The following is a 21,587-nucleotide window of genomic DNA, read 5'->3' on the forward strand; positions in this document are numbered from 1 at the left end:
AAGCAGGTTAAAACAGTCAGTACGTTTACATGAAGAGCTTAATCGAGCTATGCTCAAAATTCGATTTTGGCGTCTAATCGGACTTCTGTCCTTGTCTCAATTTACTGACGGGGTCCGCCCCCTCATGCGGCGTCACCCGTTGTTTCAGTGGGTTAATACGCCCCCCTGTCCTGTTGACTTTTCTGTCACCTCCTAAAAAACTGAAAGCTTAATAATTAGGGCTGCCCCCAAATAGTCGACCAAGCACTGGTCAACCACAAAATCATTAGCTGACCAAAATTTCATTGGTCGATTGGTCGCAGGAAAAAAAATAAACATTTGGAGCCGTGTCTTGTCAAAATTAAGTCAAAATCAATATGACTGGGGCAGCGTTTAGGGGTAGGGTTAGGGTTAGTTGCTACCCCATGTTGAGACTCAGTCAGTGTGGGACAGGTGGCCCCGGTTCGAGTCCCGCGTCGGACGGCCCTTTCCTGCGTGTCATTCCCTCACTCTCTGCCTCCCCATTTCCTGTCTCTCTCTCGACTGCACTATCAATTAAAGGCAATAAAAGCCCAAAAAATATACTTAAAAAAAGTTAAAAAAAAAAAAAAAAATGACTGAACTGTATAAAGGCTATGGGGCTTTTATTTTGAAGGGCCAGATACAGGAAGTCGTGACATGTGACACTTTTGTTATTTTTTTTTTACATGGCACGGCAGGTCTTTCTCTCTCTCTCTTTTTTTTTTGTCAAAAGTGACTTTTTCCGCTGTTGTTACTCCGATGTTGACTCCGACGTGGAAGTACGTATCACTGCTGTTTCAACCATTAGCAGGTGCTGCCGTGCCCCGGCCGGCCCAGTCCCACAGCGCTCACAGGCGGTCAGTGTCACGGAGCAGAGACATGATAGTCCCCGCTGCAGTCAGAGTCCCACACCGCTCCACGCCGCCTCCGCTGCGGACCCCCACCACCACCCCCGTCTTACAGCCTGAGCTCCTCATCTACTGTGTTTATTGGTGATAAACGGACGTAGCTGACACTTTTATGGAATTATGTTTTGGGATATTGTGCAAAACGATATGATTTCTGTTTGATGTTTTGAATGATGTGATCTGATGAAGTTGATCATGTAAGAAGGGTAGGCGAAAATAAGCGATAGCTTCAGCCTATTCCTTTTTGGTTTGGCTCTTTTCTAGTTGAACTGATGTTTTCTGTTGGACTTTTAACTTTGAATGACCTGACCGAAATAAACACATTTTCATTCATTCATTCATACTGCCGGTAATAACAGTAAAACCTGACCGGCTTGTTGAATCTCAGACCCAACACAGCCGGACTCATGAGCAGAATAAGCTGTGTAAAGTGTGTGTGTGTGTGTGTGTGTGTGTGTGTGTGTGTGTGTGTGTGTGTGTGTGTGTGTGAGTGTGTGTGTGAGCTACTATGGTGGAACCATAGACTGTAAAAAGAATGGAACGTGTCCGTTTTTCAACCTGGTTGAAGTAGGTGCGGGAGGGAATCACGTATCTTCTGTCCAGCGTGCGGAGGAGATTTTTAAATCCGTCTTTGGTGACCGTGTTAACCGACACCATGTCCTTGCCAATGTAGTGTGTTATGGCCGTCGTTATCTCCCGGTGTCTTTGGCTGCTCTTATCATATGGAGTTACACTGGCAAAAGATGCTGTAATTGTAGTCTTTGCTACTATGGGCCTGAGTATCAGCTCCGCTAGACTTTTCACCTGACTTTTTCGTTATACACTCGACATGCTGATTCCCTTGGTGATTTTTCAAGTGACGTTATAAATTGGTTGTGTTTCCACTGGATGTTGCAACTTTAGCGCGACAGGTTTTGCACAGTACCTGTGTCTGGTGCACGTCTGTAGCCTCAAACCCGAAATACTCCCATATGACTAGTGTTGCACCGATACCATTTTTTGGCCCCCGATACCGATTCCGATTCCCGGCTGTGCAGTATCTGCCGATACCGATACCGTTCCGATACCACACAGTTTGGAAAAAAATATACATAAGAGCTTTTTTTCTTCTAATACTATAATCCAGTAGAACTTTTTTATTGCCTACCTGGTAAAAATGTTTAAGTAACACATTATTTAAACTTTAAATAATGTTGAGGGTCCAATGTAACGCATTTTTACATTTAGGAACAGTAAACACACCCCAAACATTTTTCCTCTGACTTGACCAACACAATAGATTTGATACATGAAATGGTCTTTCCTGCCACTACACTAATGATTACTGTATATACATAAATAACAGTAGCATAAACTGATTGGTTGAACGCAGCCTGATGTAAACATTAATAAACTCAGTAACCAATCACACAGGCAACTCCATGCTGTCCATGTGTGATGTTCAGGGACAGGTCTGAAGACAGAGCTCTGAGGTTGAAGTCCTATAATAATGAGATGAGATGAGAGACACCTGTGACAGTGACAGGTCTACTCTGTAGCTTCGTCTTGACCACATGTCAGCTGATCAGCTGCAGCAGAGGAAACTCCGCTGCTCTCAGCTGCACCGCAACGAGCGCTTTTTTTTTTTTTTTTAATTAAGCTCCGGTAGCGACCGCACCGACATAACGTAGCGGGATCTCTATTTACATGTGTGCGCACCGCACACGGAGAGAGGAGGTGAAAAGAGACAACACTGTTAACTGCTGTATAGGCTACTGGCCACAGACCAGTGTGTAACGAGTGAAAAAGCCGCCGTCACTGCAGCCTGAACGCAGCTCAAATCGACCGGTGTCTGAGCACGGCGAACAAGCTTTGATAAACACACCGGACCCGCGTCGGTTTGGCAGCTCAGTGACGGCGGCTTTTTGACTCGTTACACACTGGTCTCTGTGTTTTAGCGATGGTACAGGCTGAGGCCAGTATACAGCAGGTAACAGTGTTGTTGTCTCTTCTCACCTCCTCTCTCCCCTGTGTGTGCTCAGTGCGCTGCTCAGTGCGGTGCGCACACATTTAAATAGAGATCCCGCTACTTTATGTTGGCTTTGCTTGTTTACATTTCACAAAAAACTCCTTGAAAAGGATTAACTGCAATTAATTGAATTGTTTACATCCTTACTTGGCTTGGCATGCACTGAACACGTGTGATCACACAGCAGTGAGTGTCGGGCGAGAGAAGACACAAGGCGCAGCGTTCATATCAGTAAATGGCATCGGTGCGTCATTTGTTTTACTCGTCGATACCGATGCCAGCATTTTAGTGCGGTATCGGGCCCCCTACCGATACTAGTATCGGTATCGGTGCAACACTACATATGACCGACGTGCTGTTTTTCTTGGGGATTAAATCCCCCAACTCCGCTTCTGATCCGGCTGCAGCCATTTCTGAAATTAATGAGTAGGTGGAGCAGGTTTCACTGATTGGTTAGCCTGACCTGTCCACGAGCAGCATGCCACCTCTGATTGGTGAGCTTGGCAGGATGGCACGGATGTGTAAAATACTCGACAACAGATCCTGGGTCAGTCAGGAGCACTGAAAAAAAACGCAGCTTTGACGATCACGTGATCGCGCTGTCTGAAATCGCAATTTCGATCAGAAAACGATGAATCGTTCAGCCCTAGCTCTCACCTTCTTCTCTCTGGACTCATCTCAACTGTTTTCTCTCTTCAGCTTCTTGAGAAAAATCCTCACACACAAATCCTGACATGTATGAACCAATGAGAAGCTGAAGCTTCAAACAACTACAACAGCTCCAGTCAGTGAACTCACCTCAGAGTCTCCAGTCTACAGTTTGGACTCTCCAGTCCAGCACACAGAAGCTTCACTGATGAATCCTTCAGGGGGTTCAGACTCAGGTCCAGGTGTGTCAGGTGGGAGGGGCTGGACTTCAGAGCTGAGGCAACGACTTCACAGTGAAGCTCTGAGAGTCGACAACTACCAAGTCTGTGATTAGAGAAGAAACAAAATGTGTGAGAGTAAAATCTGACAATTTGTACTAAACACACACAACATGTCATCATGTAATCAACATGTGCTCTTCACACTCGTGGTTCAGTTCATCTTCTCTCTTTGTGTTGGACATGAAACTAGGGATGGGGCAGATCCGATCCAGTATCGGTATCGGGTACCGATACGAGTGTAATTAATGGATCGGAAAATTCCGATCCCACCTGCGCAAATTTCCGATCCCTGAAACACATGTGCTTTCATGGTTGTCTGCTGAAATGATTCCAAAAGTTACTCCTGTTGGCTACTCTGCTAGGTGGCTGCAAAAGTGTGGAACGGATTTCCTGAAGGAGGCGTGTGCCGTGTGTCAGTGAGGCCGATGAGACACACCCCCGTTCAGGAAATACATTCCGCTGTTTGCAGCCTGCTGAGCCACTAGCAGCAGCAGCCGGGTAGCATTGAGCAGCACACATGTCCGCTGTTTGTAAATATTTCATGCTCGAAACACTGCAAAGCAAGACAGCAACGTGCAATGTAGGGCTGGGCAATAAATCGATTAATTCGAATTTGTACTTTACATCGATTTATTTTAAGAAAAACAATTTTCTCTTCAACATCCACTACCAACGCTCCCTGCTGGGCTCCCGTAGTTCAGAGTGCGCGCCCCCCGCAACACCTCTCCCGTGTTGTTGCTCCCTATGAAAGGAACAAGACCGCGGCAGCCCAAGCACCGGCACCACCGTGTACCAGCTACCACTAATGACGGCGGCGCCCCGACGGTCAGGCCGGTGTGTTCCGTGGAAGCGACAACGGGACCGCCGGTGCGGCGCCGGCCACCCCCAGGAGAGGGCGCTGTGTGTCGGGGAGAGAAGTAGGGAGACACGGGGTCTAAAGCTCGCGGAGCCGCGGTGTGCTGTGTGCAGAGCGACCCCGCTGCAGCGGCGGTGCTGATAGAGCGGAGTTTATGTTGAACAGGTAATCTTTGGTTTTATTGTGGAAGTTGTGAATCCGACACTGTTACTCCGCATTCAAAGCCGTGTTTGGTTTCTGCAGGCAGGCTTGTTGCTCTGCTCTGCTGAAGGGGGTGTGTCGTTAGGAGGCTCCGAGGGCCATACGAGCTTGGGGGGGAGGGTGTGTGTGTGTCTGTGTGTGGGGTGCTTTTTTCAAAGTTTTCTCATAATTTTTCAGATTGTAGACCAGGGGTGTCAAACGTGCGGCACGCGGGCCAAAACTGGTCCAGCAGGGAGTCCAATCTCGCCCTCAGAATGAATTTGCCAAGTGTGAAAATTACATAGAAGACAGAAGAGGCATATTATTGTTGAAATTGCACATGTATTTTTATGAAGAAATTTCAGATTGTTCATAATATGTTTTGTAAAAGAATAGTTCATTAACTGTAAACATCTTATAATACAAAGGGAAAAGTTCTTCTTTTTATTTATACCTTATCATGCTATTATTCTACTGCTCTGGCCCACTTGAGATCCAGTTGTGCTGTTTGTGGCCCCTGAATGAGTTTGACACCCCTACGTAGAACATAGCTTTAGGTGGGAGGGGAAAATCTAAAAAAATAATTGAATTTAAAAAAAAGCTCTGGTATCGGAATAGTATCGGTATCGGCAGATATCCAAATTCTTGTATCGGGATCGGATCGGAAGTGAAAAAATGTGGATCGGTGCATCCCTACATGAAACAATAATCCTCATCAGGGCTGGACTGGAAAAACCCATTCAGATTCAGATCCACCTCCTCTTGAATCATCCAACATCCATTCATCAAAGCCAAGATGGATGTTTAATCCAGGCTCCTGCGGCCGACACAGGTAGATGTGGTCAGGTGAGCTCAGGTGTAGAGCTGCAGGTGTCACCTGAACAACGCTCACACACATTGATTTTCTCCAAACATGAAATGAAGTCAAAGAAAATCAAGGTGAAATGTAGAAACATCTTTAGCAGCAGAAGATCTGACCACTAAAGTGTGTCCTGCACAGATCTAATCCAAACTAAGGACACGCTCCAAGTTGTCATGGTGACATTTAAGGAGGACTGATTGATTTCCATTGGTCACTGAGCAGCACACAAGAAAACATTCCACCTTAAAAGTGTGTGAGAGCTGGTGGCTGCACAGTGACTGAGATGGTTAATGAGTAAAGAGAGAGAGAAGCTGCTTTGATCCGTCATTCACTCTTCTGACAGTTTGTGTATCTGTGCTTATGATCGACACAGGAGGACCTCACCTGGAGTGCTAACACCACAGCGCTTGTGTAGAAGGCCCAGCAGAGACTGCATTTCCTCAGACTCCTCAAGAAACAACAACTTTCTGTGGACTTGCTGGTAACCTTCTATCATGGCGCTGTGGAGAGCATTCTGACATACTCTATCTGTGTTTGGTTTGCCAGCTGCACGGCGGCAGAAAAGCATTCCAGAGAGTTATCACTACTGCCCAGAGAATCACCAGCTGCCCTCTCCCCTCACTGCAGGAACTGTACAGTTCCCGCTGCCTAACAAAAGCCAGGAACATACTGGGGGACTCATCACATCCTGGTCACCCTTTGTTTGAGCTGCTGCCATCAGGCAGGAGATACAGGGCTCTAAAAGCAAAATGGATGTGGGAATAAAACATGCTGGCTCTTATCCTGTTTCCCGAGCGAGCTGTTTGCTCGCGTCATCACAATTCTGTTTCGGCCGTGTTGTTTCAGTGATTTAGGTATTTCAGCCGAAAACCGAAAATGCAATTTTGGGTCATTTTCGGTGGCCGAATTTTCGGTGCATCCCTATCTAAAACACAATCATGATGTTGAATGAGGAATCAAAGTGAATCAGATATCAAATGGATTCAGGTGATCAGTGATCAATACCCAGCCCTGGGGGCGCTAGTGAGATGAGAGCAGAGTAGACGTGTTTTTTAGAGCTCCTCACAGTACGCCAAATCTTACTATTCAAAACCGCTTTTTTGAACAATTGACTCGCTTTTTTTGTCGAACTTTATTTCGTGTTTACACTACCACTGTGTGGAACGCAAAAATGTCCGGTAAAACTGCACGAGGCGGAAAGGGAGCCAACCACTCGCCACCGCTAGCCAACACCTCAGCTAATGCTAGCCGCCCGCCGCCGCTAGCTAACACCTCAGCTAATGCTAGCCTGAATGTTAGGTTTGTATCTTACTCTAATGCAAAAGGTACCATACGTGAATAATACTTTGGATTTCATGTCCTTGGTCTCTTGGAACGTACGCGGTTTGGGTCACCCAGTTAAGCGAGGCAAAGTGTTTTCACATTTGAAATCACTGAAATCTGACATTATTTTTTTACAAGAAACCCACGTTACAGTCACTCAGCATAGGAAACTCAGGGCTAACTGGATCTCACAAGTCTATCAGTCACCATTCACATCGAAAGCCCGAGGCATTGCTATTCTCTTTTGAAAGACTGTGCCGTTTCGATTTCAGTCATCTACAACTGACCCAAACGGCAGGTTTATAATTGTAACTGGGCACATCAATTCATTTCCTGTCACGCTAGTGAATATTTATGGGCCGAACACGGATGACCCAGCTTTTTTTTGAAAGATGTTTGATTTGATCCCGGACGATGATTCAAGCCACATAGTGATAGGGGGAGACTTTAATTGCTACCTAGACCCGTATTTAGATAGGCTGTCTTCTGCCCCCCCACCTAATATTCTTGCTGTACAAACTATTAACAATTTGATGAAAACAAAGAAGGTCGTGGATATTTGGAGATTGCAGCACCCATCTGACCAGGATTACTCTTTCTATTCACATGTGCACAGATCATACACACGGATCGATTATTTTCTAGTTGATTCCAGATTAATTTCTAACATTACTCACACTAAATATCACAACATAATAATATCTGATCACAGTCCCGTTAATATTAATCTTAAATTGTGCTCCCCTAGACAAGCCTATAGTTGGCGTTTTAATCCCTATCTCCTTGAGGATCAGGCTTTTAGAACACACATCACCACACATGTCACAGTTCCTTGAGACCAACGACAATGGGGAGGTGAATGACACAACACTGTGGGAAACTCTCAAAGTGTATATTAGAGCAGGGGTTCTCAACTAGTCTCACTCTGGGACCCACATTTTCTCATGGTCATTAAGTTGCGACCCACTTTTACAGAATTCAAACCAAGATTTTTTTTTTTTTAAGCCTTTAAAAACCCATTTTCCTCTTTACTGAGCAAAGTGCATTTAAGAGCACATGAATGAAACTGAGGAGAACCATGACAACTGCATGTACGGAAGTGAATTAAAAAATATCAAACTGCACAAAATGGAGAACAACAAAACGATATATTTGACTTCCAATGCATCTCTGCATTCAGAGCATGTTCACAAAAGTGAATAAATGTCAAATTGCACAAAATAAAGACCCACAAAACAAGATTCACTGCATTCAGGCCACATTAATAAGAAACTGATATCTTTGCATTCAGAGCAAATAATAAGAAACTGAGGAGGACCATTACAACTGCATGTGTTCACGTTATTTTTCAAAATAAAAGACATGTCCAACATCAGATGTGCATTAAATATTATTTACTTTTTTGACCAGCTGTCCGCGACCCATCCAGAATGGGTCCGCGACCCACTTTTGGGTCCCGACCCACCAGTTGAGAACCACTGTATTAGAGGGCAAATTATTTCTTATGAAGCAACACTGAAAAAGACTAAACGTGGCAGATTGGAAGAGATTGAAAAAGAGCTACAGACTGCTGAACAGGTCTATCGAAATTCACTACTCCAATCAGATTACAATACAATTCTTAAATTAAAGTACGAATATAACTCCATTCTGGGAGAACAAATAGGCAACTTACTATTAAAACTTAAACGGAAGCACTTTGAGCTTGGTGATAAGCCACAGAAGCTACTGGCAAGACAGTTAAAAGGAGAACAAGCAAAACGAGCTATTTACAAAATAAAATCTAAATCTGGAGATATGCTTACAGACTTAAAGGACATCAATGAATGTTTTAAAGAATTCTACTCAGAAATGTACACTTCCAAATCAACAGCTACACAGGAAGATTTTGACCAGTTCTTTGATTCGCTTGACTTTCCAGAACTGGACGCAGCATTCAGGGAGAGTCTGGATTCGGATTTCTCACTTTCTGAGTTACAGGATGCCATCAGAGCATTCCCCACTGGCAAAGCGGCGGGCCCAGATGGGTTTGGGAGAGTTTTACAAAGCTTTTATAGGGGACCTTGCACCCTCTCTGTTGAGAATGATCCGAGATACGTTTAAAAACAAATAGCTTCCATCCTCTCTCAGTGAAGCAAATATTTGTGTTTTACAAAAAAAGGACAAGGATGGAACAGACCCGGGTAGTTACAGGCCTATTGCCCTACTAAATTACGATTTGAAAATAATTACAAAAGTTCTAGCAAACCGGCTTGGAAAAAATGTAGCAAGTATCATTCATCCTGACCAAACAGGGTTTATTCCGGGCAGGTACTCCTTCTGTAATGTCCGCAAAATTCTTAATATCATATATGCAGATTATGGCAAAAATGACAGAGCAGCTATATTGTCCTTAGACGCTCGTAAGGCATTTGATATGATAGAATGGCCCTATCTATTTGCGACACTTAAGAAATTTGGATTCGGCGACACTTTCATAGCATGGGTCAAAATATTATATAGCAACCCCAAATCCTACATTCTAACGAATGGGGATAGATCTGGTCCGTTCACCCTGCAACGCGGCGTCCGCCAGGGGGACCCATTGTCCCCCCTGCTGTTCAATATAGCGCTGGAGCCGCTGGCTATTGGTATTAGAGGACATCCATACATTAAAGGTATTAGGTCAGGTAGTATTGAGACCCGTGTGACTCTGTATGCGGATGACCTCCTTGTCTGTTTAGCTGATCCAGTGGTCTCCATCCCTGTCTTACTAGAATATATAAATGCCTTCGTGAGCATCTCCGGCTATACCATAAACTGGGGGAAGAGTGAGTTCATGCCCTTAACGGACCAACTCACTGATGACTTTCTGACAAAATTGCCTTTTAGAGTAATGAAGGAGTGTTTCACCTATTTAGGGCTTAAACTGACTAAAAGCTCGAGACATCTCTTTAAATTTAATTTTACAGAATCGATAGAAAAACTTAAAACAAATATTGAGTCTTGGAGAATATTGCCTCTATCTATGATCGGCCGAGTAAATCGGCCTATATACTTAAATGCATCTTTTTTTAAGAAGCTTGACTCTATCATATTGCCCTTTGTGTGGGGTTACAAATCACACAGGATATCCAAGGCTCACCTTCAAAAATCTTCCAAAAACGGTGGTCTTGGACTGCCTGTTTTTAGACACTACTACTGGGCAGCCAACTCCAGGGCTCTCACCTACTGGAAGGGTGGAAGCGTCATAACCAAGGAGAACCCTTTGTGGCTACAGGTGGAAGCTGCTACGGTCCACATGTCATCACTTCCTGCCCTTTTGTTTTCTGACCCCGCCTCAGTAGTCAAATCAATTAATCGTAACTTCATCGTGAAGAACTCCTTGCGTATCCTAAAGCAAATAAAAGCGGCTTGCCAGGTTCCCAGTGCTTCCATACATTCACCCATATGTCAAAATCATTCATTCTTGCCTGCCCGGCTGGATGGGGTGTTTGCTGTCTGGAGAGACAAGGGTATTAAAACATTTTCAGATCTGTACATTAACAGCCAATTGGCATCATTTGCTCAGCTAAGCAACAAATTTAATCTTCCAAATTCTCACTTTTTTCGCTACCTCCAAGTCAGACACTATGTCAAGGAGAATTGGCCACATTTCGATTCTATCCCCACCACTCATCCTTTCCTTGAGACCCTCCGGCTCCCTCCAGACTCCAAACAGTTAATATCAAAATTTGTGGGTTCTTTTACCAAGTCAGTTTCCTCTGATTTTATTAGGGAAGCCTGGTCCAAAGACTTGAACTCTGAAATATCAGCAGAACTTTGGGAGGAGGCACTGTCTCGTGTCCATTGTTGTTCTATTAACTCACGTAACAGGTTAATTCAGTACAAGGTGCTGCACAGATTGCATTATTCCAAAACAAAGCTAAATCGTATTTTTCCATCTGTGTCCCCTGTATGTGATAAGTGTAATATTGCTGAGGGCTCACTAGCGCATCTTTTCTGGTTCTGTCCTAAGTTGCACAATTTTTGGTCAGCTATATTTGAACATTTGTCAAAAGCCTACTCCAGAGCCATTCAGCCTAACCATGAGCTGGCCATTCTTGGATGCTCGGCTGAGACTTTTGATCTTCTGCATGACACTCAGGTCGCTCTGCACCTAGGGATGGTGGTGGCCAAGAAACTTATTCTCTTAACTTGGAAGTCTACCACTCCTCCCACCTTCGCTCATTGGCTCAGCGAGATGTTATCGGTTATTCAAATGGAAAGACTGCGCCTGCACAAACCCAATGAACAGAACAGATTCGAGAGAATTTGGGGACCCTTCCTGACCCAATGTCAGGTGTGATACCTGACTTAAACTTTCACATGGTACTTGCTTTACTTTAACAACTGCAACTATGTTTTTCTTTCTGTGAGTCTATTTATGTAAAAGGTAAATTTACAAATGTCTGGCAGCCCCTTTTTTCTTTTCTTCTGTTTTCTTTTATGTGTGACTGTTTTGTCTTCTCTTCTCTTCTCTTCTCTTCTCTCCTCCCCTCCCCTCCCCTCTCCTCTCCTCTCTTCTCCTCAGTATATTTTTGAACTGTCATTTTCTGTTGTACTTTGTAGTTTGGCCTTGGTGTCTCGCACTCTCTCTGTGTTTCCGCAGATCCACCGGAGCTCCATCTCTCTGCACCAGCCACCGCCTGCATCGCCCCCCCCTCCCACCCCTTCCCCTGCTGTTAGACCGGCCTCCCCTTCCTTCCCATGGACCAGTCTGCCACCCAGCCCTCCCATCGAGCTGGCCAGCTCTCCCTGCCCCCGCCCCCCCCCCCCCCCCCCCCCCTCACCAGAGACTGCCTTCATCAACTCCTGCTAACATTTCCATATTTCGCACATTCTGTGACAAACTGTAAACTGTTTTCTTGTCTGTAACAACATCTATTGCACGTCTGTCCGTCCTGGGTGAGGGATCCCTCCTCTGTTGCTCACCCTGAGGTTTCTCCGACTTTTCCCTGTTAAAAGGGTTTTCCATGGAGTTTTTCCTCAGTCGATGTGAGGGTCTAAGGACAGAGGATGTTGTTACGATGCCATGTAAAGCCCTTTGAGACAAACTGTTTGTAAAAACGGGCTATACAAATAAAATTGCCTTGCCTTGCCTTGCCTTTTGTACAGTTTTGTAAAGTTAAAAACTGTAAATAAAGTATTAAAAAAAAAAAAAATACCCAGCCCTAACCCTCATCACTCTGTCAGACCTGCACATTGTTCATGTCCATCTTTGTTTGACTTTAATCTTCAGGTTGAAGCTCAAACGTCAAAATGAGACTGTGTGTGTGTGTGTGTGGCACTAATTGATGGTGTTATTGATCATGTCTAGACTCACCGAGCCTTCCTGCAGTTCCTCACAGCTGGGATCAGTCTCCGTCGTCCCTCCCATGATGATGTGTTGTACTTCTTCAGGTCCAACTGGTCCAGAACCCGCTCTGACATCTGCAGCATGTAGGCCAGAGCTGAACACTGGATCACAGAGAGTTCCTTCTCTGATCTGTTCTCTGACTCCAGTAACTGTTGGATATCCTGATGAACTGACTGGTCCTTCATCTCCGTCAGACAGTGGAAGATGTTGATGCTTCTGTCAGGAGAGATTTTATCAATGTCCTCTCTGTCATCACTGTTCATCTTCTTCAGATTGTTGATGGTTCTCTGGATGGTTCCTGGACTGTTGTCTGTCTGACCCAGCAGACCTCCTAACAGCCTCTGGTTGGACTCCAGAGAGAGGCCATGAAGGAAGCGAACAAACAGGTCCAGGTGACCGTTTCTACTGCGGATGGATTTCTGCATGGCTCTCTGCAGGAACTCATCCAGGGTTAGAGGACTGTTGTTGATCTGTGGATGACTGTTATTGGTCGGTGGATGACTGTTATTGATCGATGGATGACTGTTATTGCTCTGTGGAGGACCTTTTTCATTGAGTCCAAAAAGATTCTGACTCTTCTCAGACAAAGACTTATGTTTCGGTTCCGTCTCTCCCTCTTCGTAGTCTTCTTCCAGGAAGTCATCCAGGGTTAAATCTCTACCATTATCATGTCTGTCCTCTTCTTTTTCTTCTTCTCCTCCTTCTGAAGACAAGTGACTGTTATCATGTTTCTGGACTTGTTTCCTCAGGAACTTCTTGAGGACCTTTGTGTTCCTGTTGGTGAAACAGTGGAACATGTAGACTGCAGCCAGAAACTCCTGAACACTCAGATGAACAAAGCAGTAGACTGTTTTCTGGAAGATCACACTCTCTCTTTTGAAGATCTCAGTACAGAGTCCTGAGTTCACCAAGGCCTCTGTGACATCCAGACCACACTGCTCCAGGTCTTCTTGGTAGAACATGATGTTTCCTTCCTCCAGCTGTTCAAACGCCAGCCTCCCCAGCTTCAGAAGAACTTCCCTGTCGGCCTCCGTCAGCTCCTGTGGACTCGTCTCATGTCCTTGACCGTACTTGTTCTTCTTCCTCTTTGTCTGGACCAGCAGGAAGTGTGAGAACAGGTCAGTCGTGGTCTTGGGCAGCTCTCCTCTCTGGTCTGTGGTCAACATGTGCTCCAGAACTGTAGCACTGATCCAGCAGAAGACTGGGACTTGACACATGATGTGGAGGGTCCTGGACGTCTCTATGTGTGAGATGATTCTTCTGGACAGATCTTCATCACTGGACCTCCTCCTGAAGTACTCCTCTATCTGGGCGTCAGTGAAGCCTCGGACCTCTGTTACCCTGTCAACACATGTCGGAGGGATCTGATTGGCTGCTGCGGGTCTGGAGGTGATCCAGACCAGAGCCGAGGGAAGCAGATTCCCCTGGATGAGGTTTGTCAGCAGCACGTTGACTGATGACGTCTGTGTGACATCAGACACAACCTCCCTGTTGTTGAAGTCCAGTGACAGTCGGCTTTCATCCAGGCCGTCAAAGATGAAGAGAAGTTTACAGACAGCCAGCTGCTCTGCTGTGACCTTCTCTAATGTTGGATGGAAAACATGGAGCAGCCTGAGAAGACTCAACCGCTGATCTCTGATCAGGTTCAGCTCCCTGAACGAAAGCAGAACCAGCAGACTGACATCTTGGTTCTCCAAGCCCTCGGCCCAGTCCAGAGTGAACTTCTGCACCGAGAAGGTTTTTCCAACGCCAGCGACGCCGTTGGTCAGAACCACTCTGATGGGTCTCTGTTGGACAGGTGAGACCGTAGAGACGTCCTCTCTCTGTTGGACAGGTGAGACCGTAGAGACGTCCTCTCTCTGTTGGACAGGTAAGTCTTTAAAGATGTCGTTGCACTTGATTGGAGTGTCATGGAGGGTCTTCTTCTTGGACGTTGTCTCCAGCTGTCTCACCTCATGTTGGGTATTAACCTCTTCACTCTGTCCCTCTGTGATGTAGAGCTCAGTGTAGATCCTGTTGAGGAGGGTTCCACTTCCTGTTCCACTTTCTGTTCCCTCAGTTCCTTCAGTCACTCGTTCACATCTGCTCCTCAGACTGATCTTATGTTGATCTAAAACCTCCTGCAGACCACGATCTGCTGAGAGAGAAGAGACAGAGTCAGACTGAAGACAGAGAGTCTGACAATCTGATCAGATTATTTTCATCAGCTACAGAAAAACTACAGACAACAAAGAGAAGGTTTGAATCATCATCTTAAATGTCAGTGCTGTGTGATGGAACAATGACTCTGGAGAAAACAACAGGTCCTGGTTTCACTAATGACCACATCAGCAGACAGATGATGTCTCACTTTGTCCACAGCTGCTCTGATTGGCTGTCTGCAGTCCACCTCTGGTTCTGGGTCTTTTTCCATGATCCTTCAGGACGTCAGAGACACCACTCCTCTTCCTCCTGTCAAGACATTTCTGGATCAACAACATGTTACAGCTTCACATCTGAGCTCTGATTGGTTAACCACCTCAAGGGGGCGGGGCTTCAGTAAGCAGAGGAGCAGAGAGAGAGAAAGTAGAGGAAGAAGAGTGTAGAGAGACGAGCTGAATGAAGACCTGGCCCTGAACTGGTCTGGTTTCTGTCTCTGTTTATCTGTTGACCTTAAATCTGGACTCTAAAACAAACTCCCTGTTAGTTTGAGTCTCTTCAGTTCTGCGTCGTCTCGTCTGGTTTTTACTCCAAATGTGTGAAATGACTGAGAAGCTGTTGGTAGTGTTTTTTCCTCTTTCAGACACTGATCATGTGTTTGATGTTGGCTCTGGACTGAGTCCTATCAGCTCTTTAACTAAACATCCAGACGCTGCTGTGTGGCTCTAATGAACCTGTGTTGGAGCTCTGGTCCAGTGTGAGGAGACTGAAGCTGACAACAGAAGCTTCAGCAGCTCCACCTGAGCTTCACTACATGTTGTGGAGAAGCTCAGTCACAGACAGGAAACAGGAAACACTGATCACTCCTGTCTGGTTCCTGAATTTTCAAAATAAAAGTCTCTGTGTATCACCTGCTTTAAAGGAGAATTCCGGTCATTTTCTAAGTAACGCTGTACAGCTCTAGGTCCCTGAGTGCGACCATAGGAATCAGAGAAAAATATGTGCAGACCAGACCTAGCTCTCCTCCTTCCAGCTGTGCTGCACTGTAGTTAAACAGCAAAGTAATGGGGGCAGAACTTCTAACCAGAATATAGGAGGAAAAATGATTTTGGATGGGAAACAAAGCATCAATATGAATATAACTGCTTTTTTCCCCCATCCAAAGTCATTTTCCTCCTAAATCCATGTTTTCCTTCACATAAGTCTAATGACTGAATCATCTTCAGCTCAGTTTGTAGTAGAAACCGTCTCTTACCGTGACTCTAGAGGTCCAGGTCCAGATTCAGATCCAGGTCCAGGGTCAGGTTCAGGACTGAAGTATGGAGGACTATTTTTGGACCAGTCACTCTTCATGGACAGACAGATGGATCCTGGTCCAGGTCCAGGTCCAGGTCCAGGTCCAGGTCCAGGTCCAGGTCTAGGTCTGAAGTTATAAGGTTCTCCTTTGGACCGGTCACTCTTCATGGACAGACAGATGGATCCTGGTCCAGGTCCAGGTCCAGGTCTGAAGTTATAAGGTTCTCCTTTGGACCGGTCACTCTTCATGGACAGACAGATGGATCCTGGAGACTCTGCTCTCAGTCTGTGGTTCTGTCCTCTGCAAACACAAACATGTTTTTATTCCCATCACATTGATCACTGATCAGTTCTCTGGTCACAGATGCATTGTGGGAAGTCTCCAGTGATGTCAGCGTCCAGCACCACACACTGTAGTGAAGGATGGAGGCAGCACAGCAGCATCATAGACAACAGTGTAGAGTCAGTCAGTCATTAAACCAACACTAAGGAACTTTTCAACCTTCATAAAATATTTTCATAACTTTTGTGATGATACATCGACTTACAACAAGTTGAATGACACCTCTGTCGTGGTCTGAGGGGGTCTGTATCATTATGGTCTGTATCTCCTTCACTGGCACTAAGCAGCTTTGAGGAGCATGGTAGGAACCCTGCTCTCACTTTACTTTCACTTTCACTTTTGCGAGTCACAACAAGGAGGGAACAGGCAAAACGGCACTTTAGCAATGGATTATGTTTGTGTTTTCACTTTGAAATGATCCACTGGAAACAGAAACTTAGTTTTGATGTCTTCTGTTAATTTTAATGCAGGATATTTACAGGGCTTCACGCTAGTGTTCATGGGAAATGGAGTCTTCCTTCAGGCAAAACACTACCGCTTTGGTCCACAGGCGCCGCCAAACTCAACCAAAACTGAAAGGTCAGACCAACCCATTCAGACGCGCTTGTTCGGGTGAACAAGTGACTCAGTTTGGGTCGGCCTCAGGCTTCCTTTTTTCATTCATTCTTTCTTATTTTTTTTTTTTTAAGTATAAAGCACATCTGTGTTGTTTATTGTGAAATGTACTAAATCGACGCTGACACATCAGGCCAGGAGCATCTTTTTTTTTTCTTTGGCCGGGTTCAGGCCGAGAATTAATGCTAGTGAGTCGGAACCGGCTCGTGGGCCACTCATCATGTGATGATAGGATCGCTACAGAGTCTCCAGTGCGCCATATCCTCTAGCGGTGCCAGATGGGCCATTTGTGTGTCTTTACACGTTGTGAGTGAGAGCTCATATCCAACCCATCACTTAGTGACTGTCCGCCTTTTTGTTTTGTGAATGGATTTTATAATAAGATGTAAGTTGTGTTTCATAATGACAGAACATATTTTAGTGGTTCAATGAAAGACATCTCTGTTTCCATCTGAATCCTTATTTTAGTGTGTGTCAATATAAATGATGCCTCGTTCTTCATTTCTGCCAATATATCCATCATATATGATACATGGAAGGTAATATTTGATTTTTTTACACAAATGTACCAATTACACATTATTTTCTTTGATTTCATCTGTAGTCGGAGTCGCAGTTTCCCGTTTCTCCAGATTTTGTGCGTACAGCGGGGTCAGAGGTCAGAGCTACCTTGGAGCTGCACACATTCTCCCGCCAAGTTTGTTTTCTACAAATCCCAAACGTTGCTTACAAGTAGCGTATGCCTGCTTCTGTGCGAACGCAATGTTTATAAATGAAACAGTGAAGACACTGATCAACCACAAGGACCAGTTCCTGTTGACTCACAGTCACTATGAGCTGCAGGACCTCAACACACTCAACACTGGTAAAGAGGCTGGAGCAGGTCTCTTACCGGGAGTCTGACGCTCCAGGTCCAAGACTGAAGACTGGAGGAAGTGTATTGGACCCGTCACTCCTCAGAGACGGAGAGATGGATCCTGGAGACTCTGGTCCGTCCTCCTTTTCCTCCACATTAACATTCATCTTCAGGACTTCAGTCAGTCTGAGAGGGAAACCAGAAACACTGAACAACACTGACGTTAGTTTCAGATTCAGCAGTTAAAGGGAAAGTCAAGGGGAAATTAAATTCAACAGCTGAGCTCTGAATCCTGTTTATTTCACCTCTTCATGTGAAAACTGTGTTTCATTTTGTGTCGAGTGTAAAACTTTAACACTTTTCCAGAGAAGATAACGAGTCATTAAAACAGTGATGTTTTCACCAGACCAGGTTTAGTTTTGTGTCTTGCGGCTTTTGACCAGAACCTGGTCTGATGTGGATAAACTGTGTTTCAGACTCTGGATCAGTGTTAAACTTTTATTTTGAAGGTCAAACACACAGTTTTGACACTAAGAGGTGAAATAAACAGAGGATTCAGAGCTCAGCTGTCTGACTTAAAGGGATAGTTCACCCTAGAATGATATTTCGCTCATTATCTACTCACCCTCATGTTGACTAAGGGCTGGAAGAAGTTTCAGATTCCTCCGTGGCTTCTCTGAGTACGAGTACGAGTACGAGCATCATGGAGGTATTTGGATGTTTTTTTGTGTGTTTTTTTTTTACGAAGAGCTCCGGTGTCCCTTTGCAACCGTTATATGGACATGCACTGCTATGCCGAGACCCCCTGTAACTCAGAGAAGCCACGGAGGAATCTGAAACTTCTTCCAACCCTTAGTCAACATGAGGGTGAGTAGATAATGAGCGAAATATCATTCTAGGGTGAACTATCCCTTTAAGTTCCCTTAACTTTCCCCTTAACTGCCTATTAAACCAACACTAAGTAACTTTTCAACCTTCATAAAATATTTTCATAGCTTTTGTGATAGTACATCGACTTACAACAGGTTGAATGACACCTCTGTCATGGCCTGAGGGGGTCTGTATCATTATGGTCTGTATCGCCTTCACAGCATGGTGGGAAACCGGCTCTCACTTAAGTATCACTTTCACTTTTGCGAGTCACTACAAGGAGGGAGCAGGCAATGCGGTACGTTCCTGTCGGATTGTGCATGTGTGTTTACTGTGAAATGATCCGCTGGTAACAGAAACTTAGTTTGGACATATTCTGTTAATTTCCATGCACTGGGAGATCAGAATTTTTACAACGCTAAGCTAGGGTGGCCATACGTCCGGATTTAGGCCGGCGCAGCCTCAAGCCGGACGCTTATTTGTCCTCTTTTTTGGAGTTGCACCTGAACGCAACGCTGCATATCGTCCAATGGTGTAAGACTTTCGGTAAAAAAAAAAAGATTGGTTAAAAATTGTTGTCTAAAAGCGGTGTCACTCAATTCTCTTATTTCTCATTGGTTGAAAATGTAAACAAGCCGCCCCCTGGTCCCATGTGCTAGCTGTGTCACTCATCTCATTAACTGAATGTTAACAGACCTCATTCAATGCCGAAGCAAAAGTAGCAAAGGCGATTTGCATGCGTATTGCACACTTTGTTGTGTTAGCACACAAGGAAAGGCGGCCATTGAAAGGCATACTAGTATGCCGGTGCTGTTGTCTCCTGAGCTACTGCAGCAGGTGAAGGTGGGTTTGGGCTGAGGCCATATTGAAGAACAGGATACTGAGGACAGGGACTTAAATCAGTTAAAATACAGGTGGACTGGAGCTGCACACACACATACATAAACACAAATACACTGCAGACATTTCCCCAAAGGACTGAATCACTGTGGGATACAGTGGAATACACTGTGGATTTTTCAGTTCAATATTCACCCGTTATGGTGTTGTTGTTTTTTTTTCTTACTGTCTTTTGTTGTTTACATAAAAAAGTTCTATATGCTTATTAAGAACTGGAATGTTTATTTGTGGTCTGAAAACGTTTTTCCAGCACATGTACCACATTGAACAAAGGTGTCTGTGTCAGACATAAAGCTTAAGGCCATACATGTTCTGCTTTGTGGCACTGCACTTTGCAAGACAGATGTATTGAATAAATATAAATACTGTGAACAAATAGTTTGCGCCTTCTCAGGAATATTTTTTCCTCTTCTGTTACACGTACATCATGATGATATATCATTGATAAATTGTCTTGTGATGAACTGTATCATGATACCATCGTTATCATGTACAAAATTGTATTGTTGTGGGGAGTACACTAGAGTTGTATGTTGCGATTTTTCTTTCCTCACTAAATACCGCAAAGTGTCCTCCTTTTTGGTGTTGTGGAAATGGCCACTCTACGCTACACGCTGGTGCTCATGGGAGATGGAGTCTTCCCTGAGGCAAAATACTACCGCTTTGGGCCACTGGCGCCGCCAAACTCAACCAATAATTAAAGTTGTTTAGTACTGCTTTAACACTGGCTCACACACTCACACACACTCACACACACACACAAACACACACACACACACACACACACACACACACAGTTAGTAGGTTATGTTAACAGTTTTTATTTCTCATGTTGGCGTTTTGTCCTAAAACTGTATATTTTTTAAAACCTGGTCCCAGTGTGGGTAAATCTCCAAACGCCGCCTCAGAAAAACCTTTTTTTTTTCTTTCTTTTTTTTTTGCCTCAGAAAAAACTAAACGGACCTTTAGTGAAACGATGACGTCATAGCCCCAGCTCTCTAACCTGTAACCAGGGCAACACCGCTGCACGTAGAAACTACAACAACAACAACAACAACAACAACAACAACGTCGGACTAGTGTAAACCTTTTTAAAGACGAAGCAGAACCAGATGTTTTAGTAAAAGTGTCGGTGTGGACAGGGCCTGAGTCAGACTGAGACAACAGGGAGTAGCTGTCCTCCTGCTGTCCCCCCTTTAGTCTCAGTAGTTCACTCTGACTCTTCTTCCCTCCACACTTCACAGGGACTGACACTCACAGACTTTAATGGTGAATAATAATAATAAAGTTGTTTAACACTCACCTAACGCAGCTTCTCTCTCACTCCTTCATGTCATCTTAAAATGGAGTCTGAACTTAACTTTCACTTTCTCTGGGCCTATCTCCTCCCTCTTTGTGTTTACAGGAAACAGCTGACACTGGGAAAACTAATGTCTGAGAAAACAGAAACAGATTTTACATTTTATAAATGTTGAAAGTTACTGTTGAGTTGTACTTGTTGATTTTCAGAACAAACAATAACTCTGTTTAATAAAATCTGTACAGTAAAAGGTTCTGCAGTTCCTCACTCTGACCACAGGGAGGCAGTCAAGTCCAACTGTTACTGTGCATGAGACACTGAACAACAGTGTGGCGTTCAGGGACCCCACCCAGAGGGGGAAGAACTGATTTTCACTATGATTTCATTCATAACTGATGGTCGACTTATCAGTTGGAGATTTGTGGTGTAATCAGTGAACAACAACAACAACAACAACAGCAACAGCTAAAACTTCCAGTTTATTGTGAACATCAACATCCTTTCACAATAAATCGTGACAATAGAACAAAGTCCATTCATTGCAATGAAAACATAAATAAATAAATAAATAATTAAACAACAAAATAAAACGGAGTGAGAAGTGGAGTTTTTCGTTCTTCAGTCGTGACTCTTTGATCCAACCTGTCGCTGAGTCATCAGCTCTTTCAAAATAAAAGCTCATGAATTCATCCTTAATCCTGATTTGTCCTTGTTGGTCTGAGCAGCAGGACTTCAGCAAACATCTGCAAACAACTTGTTTATTTGTCTCTTTTCTGTCTGAGGTCGATGAGGCGGCTTCATCAGCTGATCATCATCATCCTCCTC

At 44.5% G+C, this 21,587-nt stretch overlaps 1 protein-coding gene across 1 annotated transcript in view; it reads right to left on the minus strand.

Moving 5' to 3' along the window:
- Positions 1-17,886, minus strand: part of LOC146982365 (NACHT, LRR and PYD domains-containing protein 3-like) — a 66,094-nt gene extending 48,208 nt beyond the window's left edge. The window contains exons 1-4 of the mRNA XM_085785515.1: positions 17,729-17,886; positions 14,794-14,894; positions 12,411-14,580; positions 3,715-3,888 (exon numbers count right to left, since the gene is read on the minus strand). Coding sequence (XP_085641641.1) covers positions 3,715-3,888; positions 12,411-14,580; positions 14,794-14,894; positions 17,729-17,859 — 2,576 coding nt within the window. The 5' untranslated portion in view covers positions 17,860-17,886. The remainder of the gene's footprint in view (positions 1-3,714; positions 3,889-12,410; positions 14,581-14,793; positions 14,895-17,728) is intronic.
- Between the last annotated feature and the right edge of the window lie 3,701 nt (positions 17,887-21,587).

Source organism: Trachurus japonicus, chromosome 8, assembly GCF_045865225.1.
Source record: "Trachurus japonicus isolate A0001 chromosome 8, Traja_1.0".
Classification (NCBI taxonomy): Eukaryota; Metazoa; Chordata; class Actinopteri; order Carangiformes; family Carangidae; genus Trachurus; species Trachurus japonicus.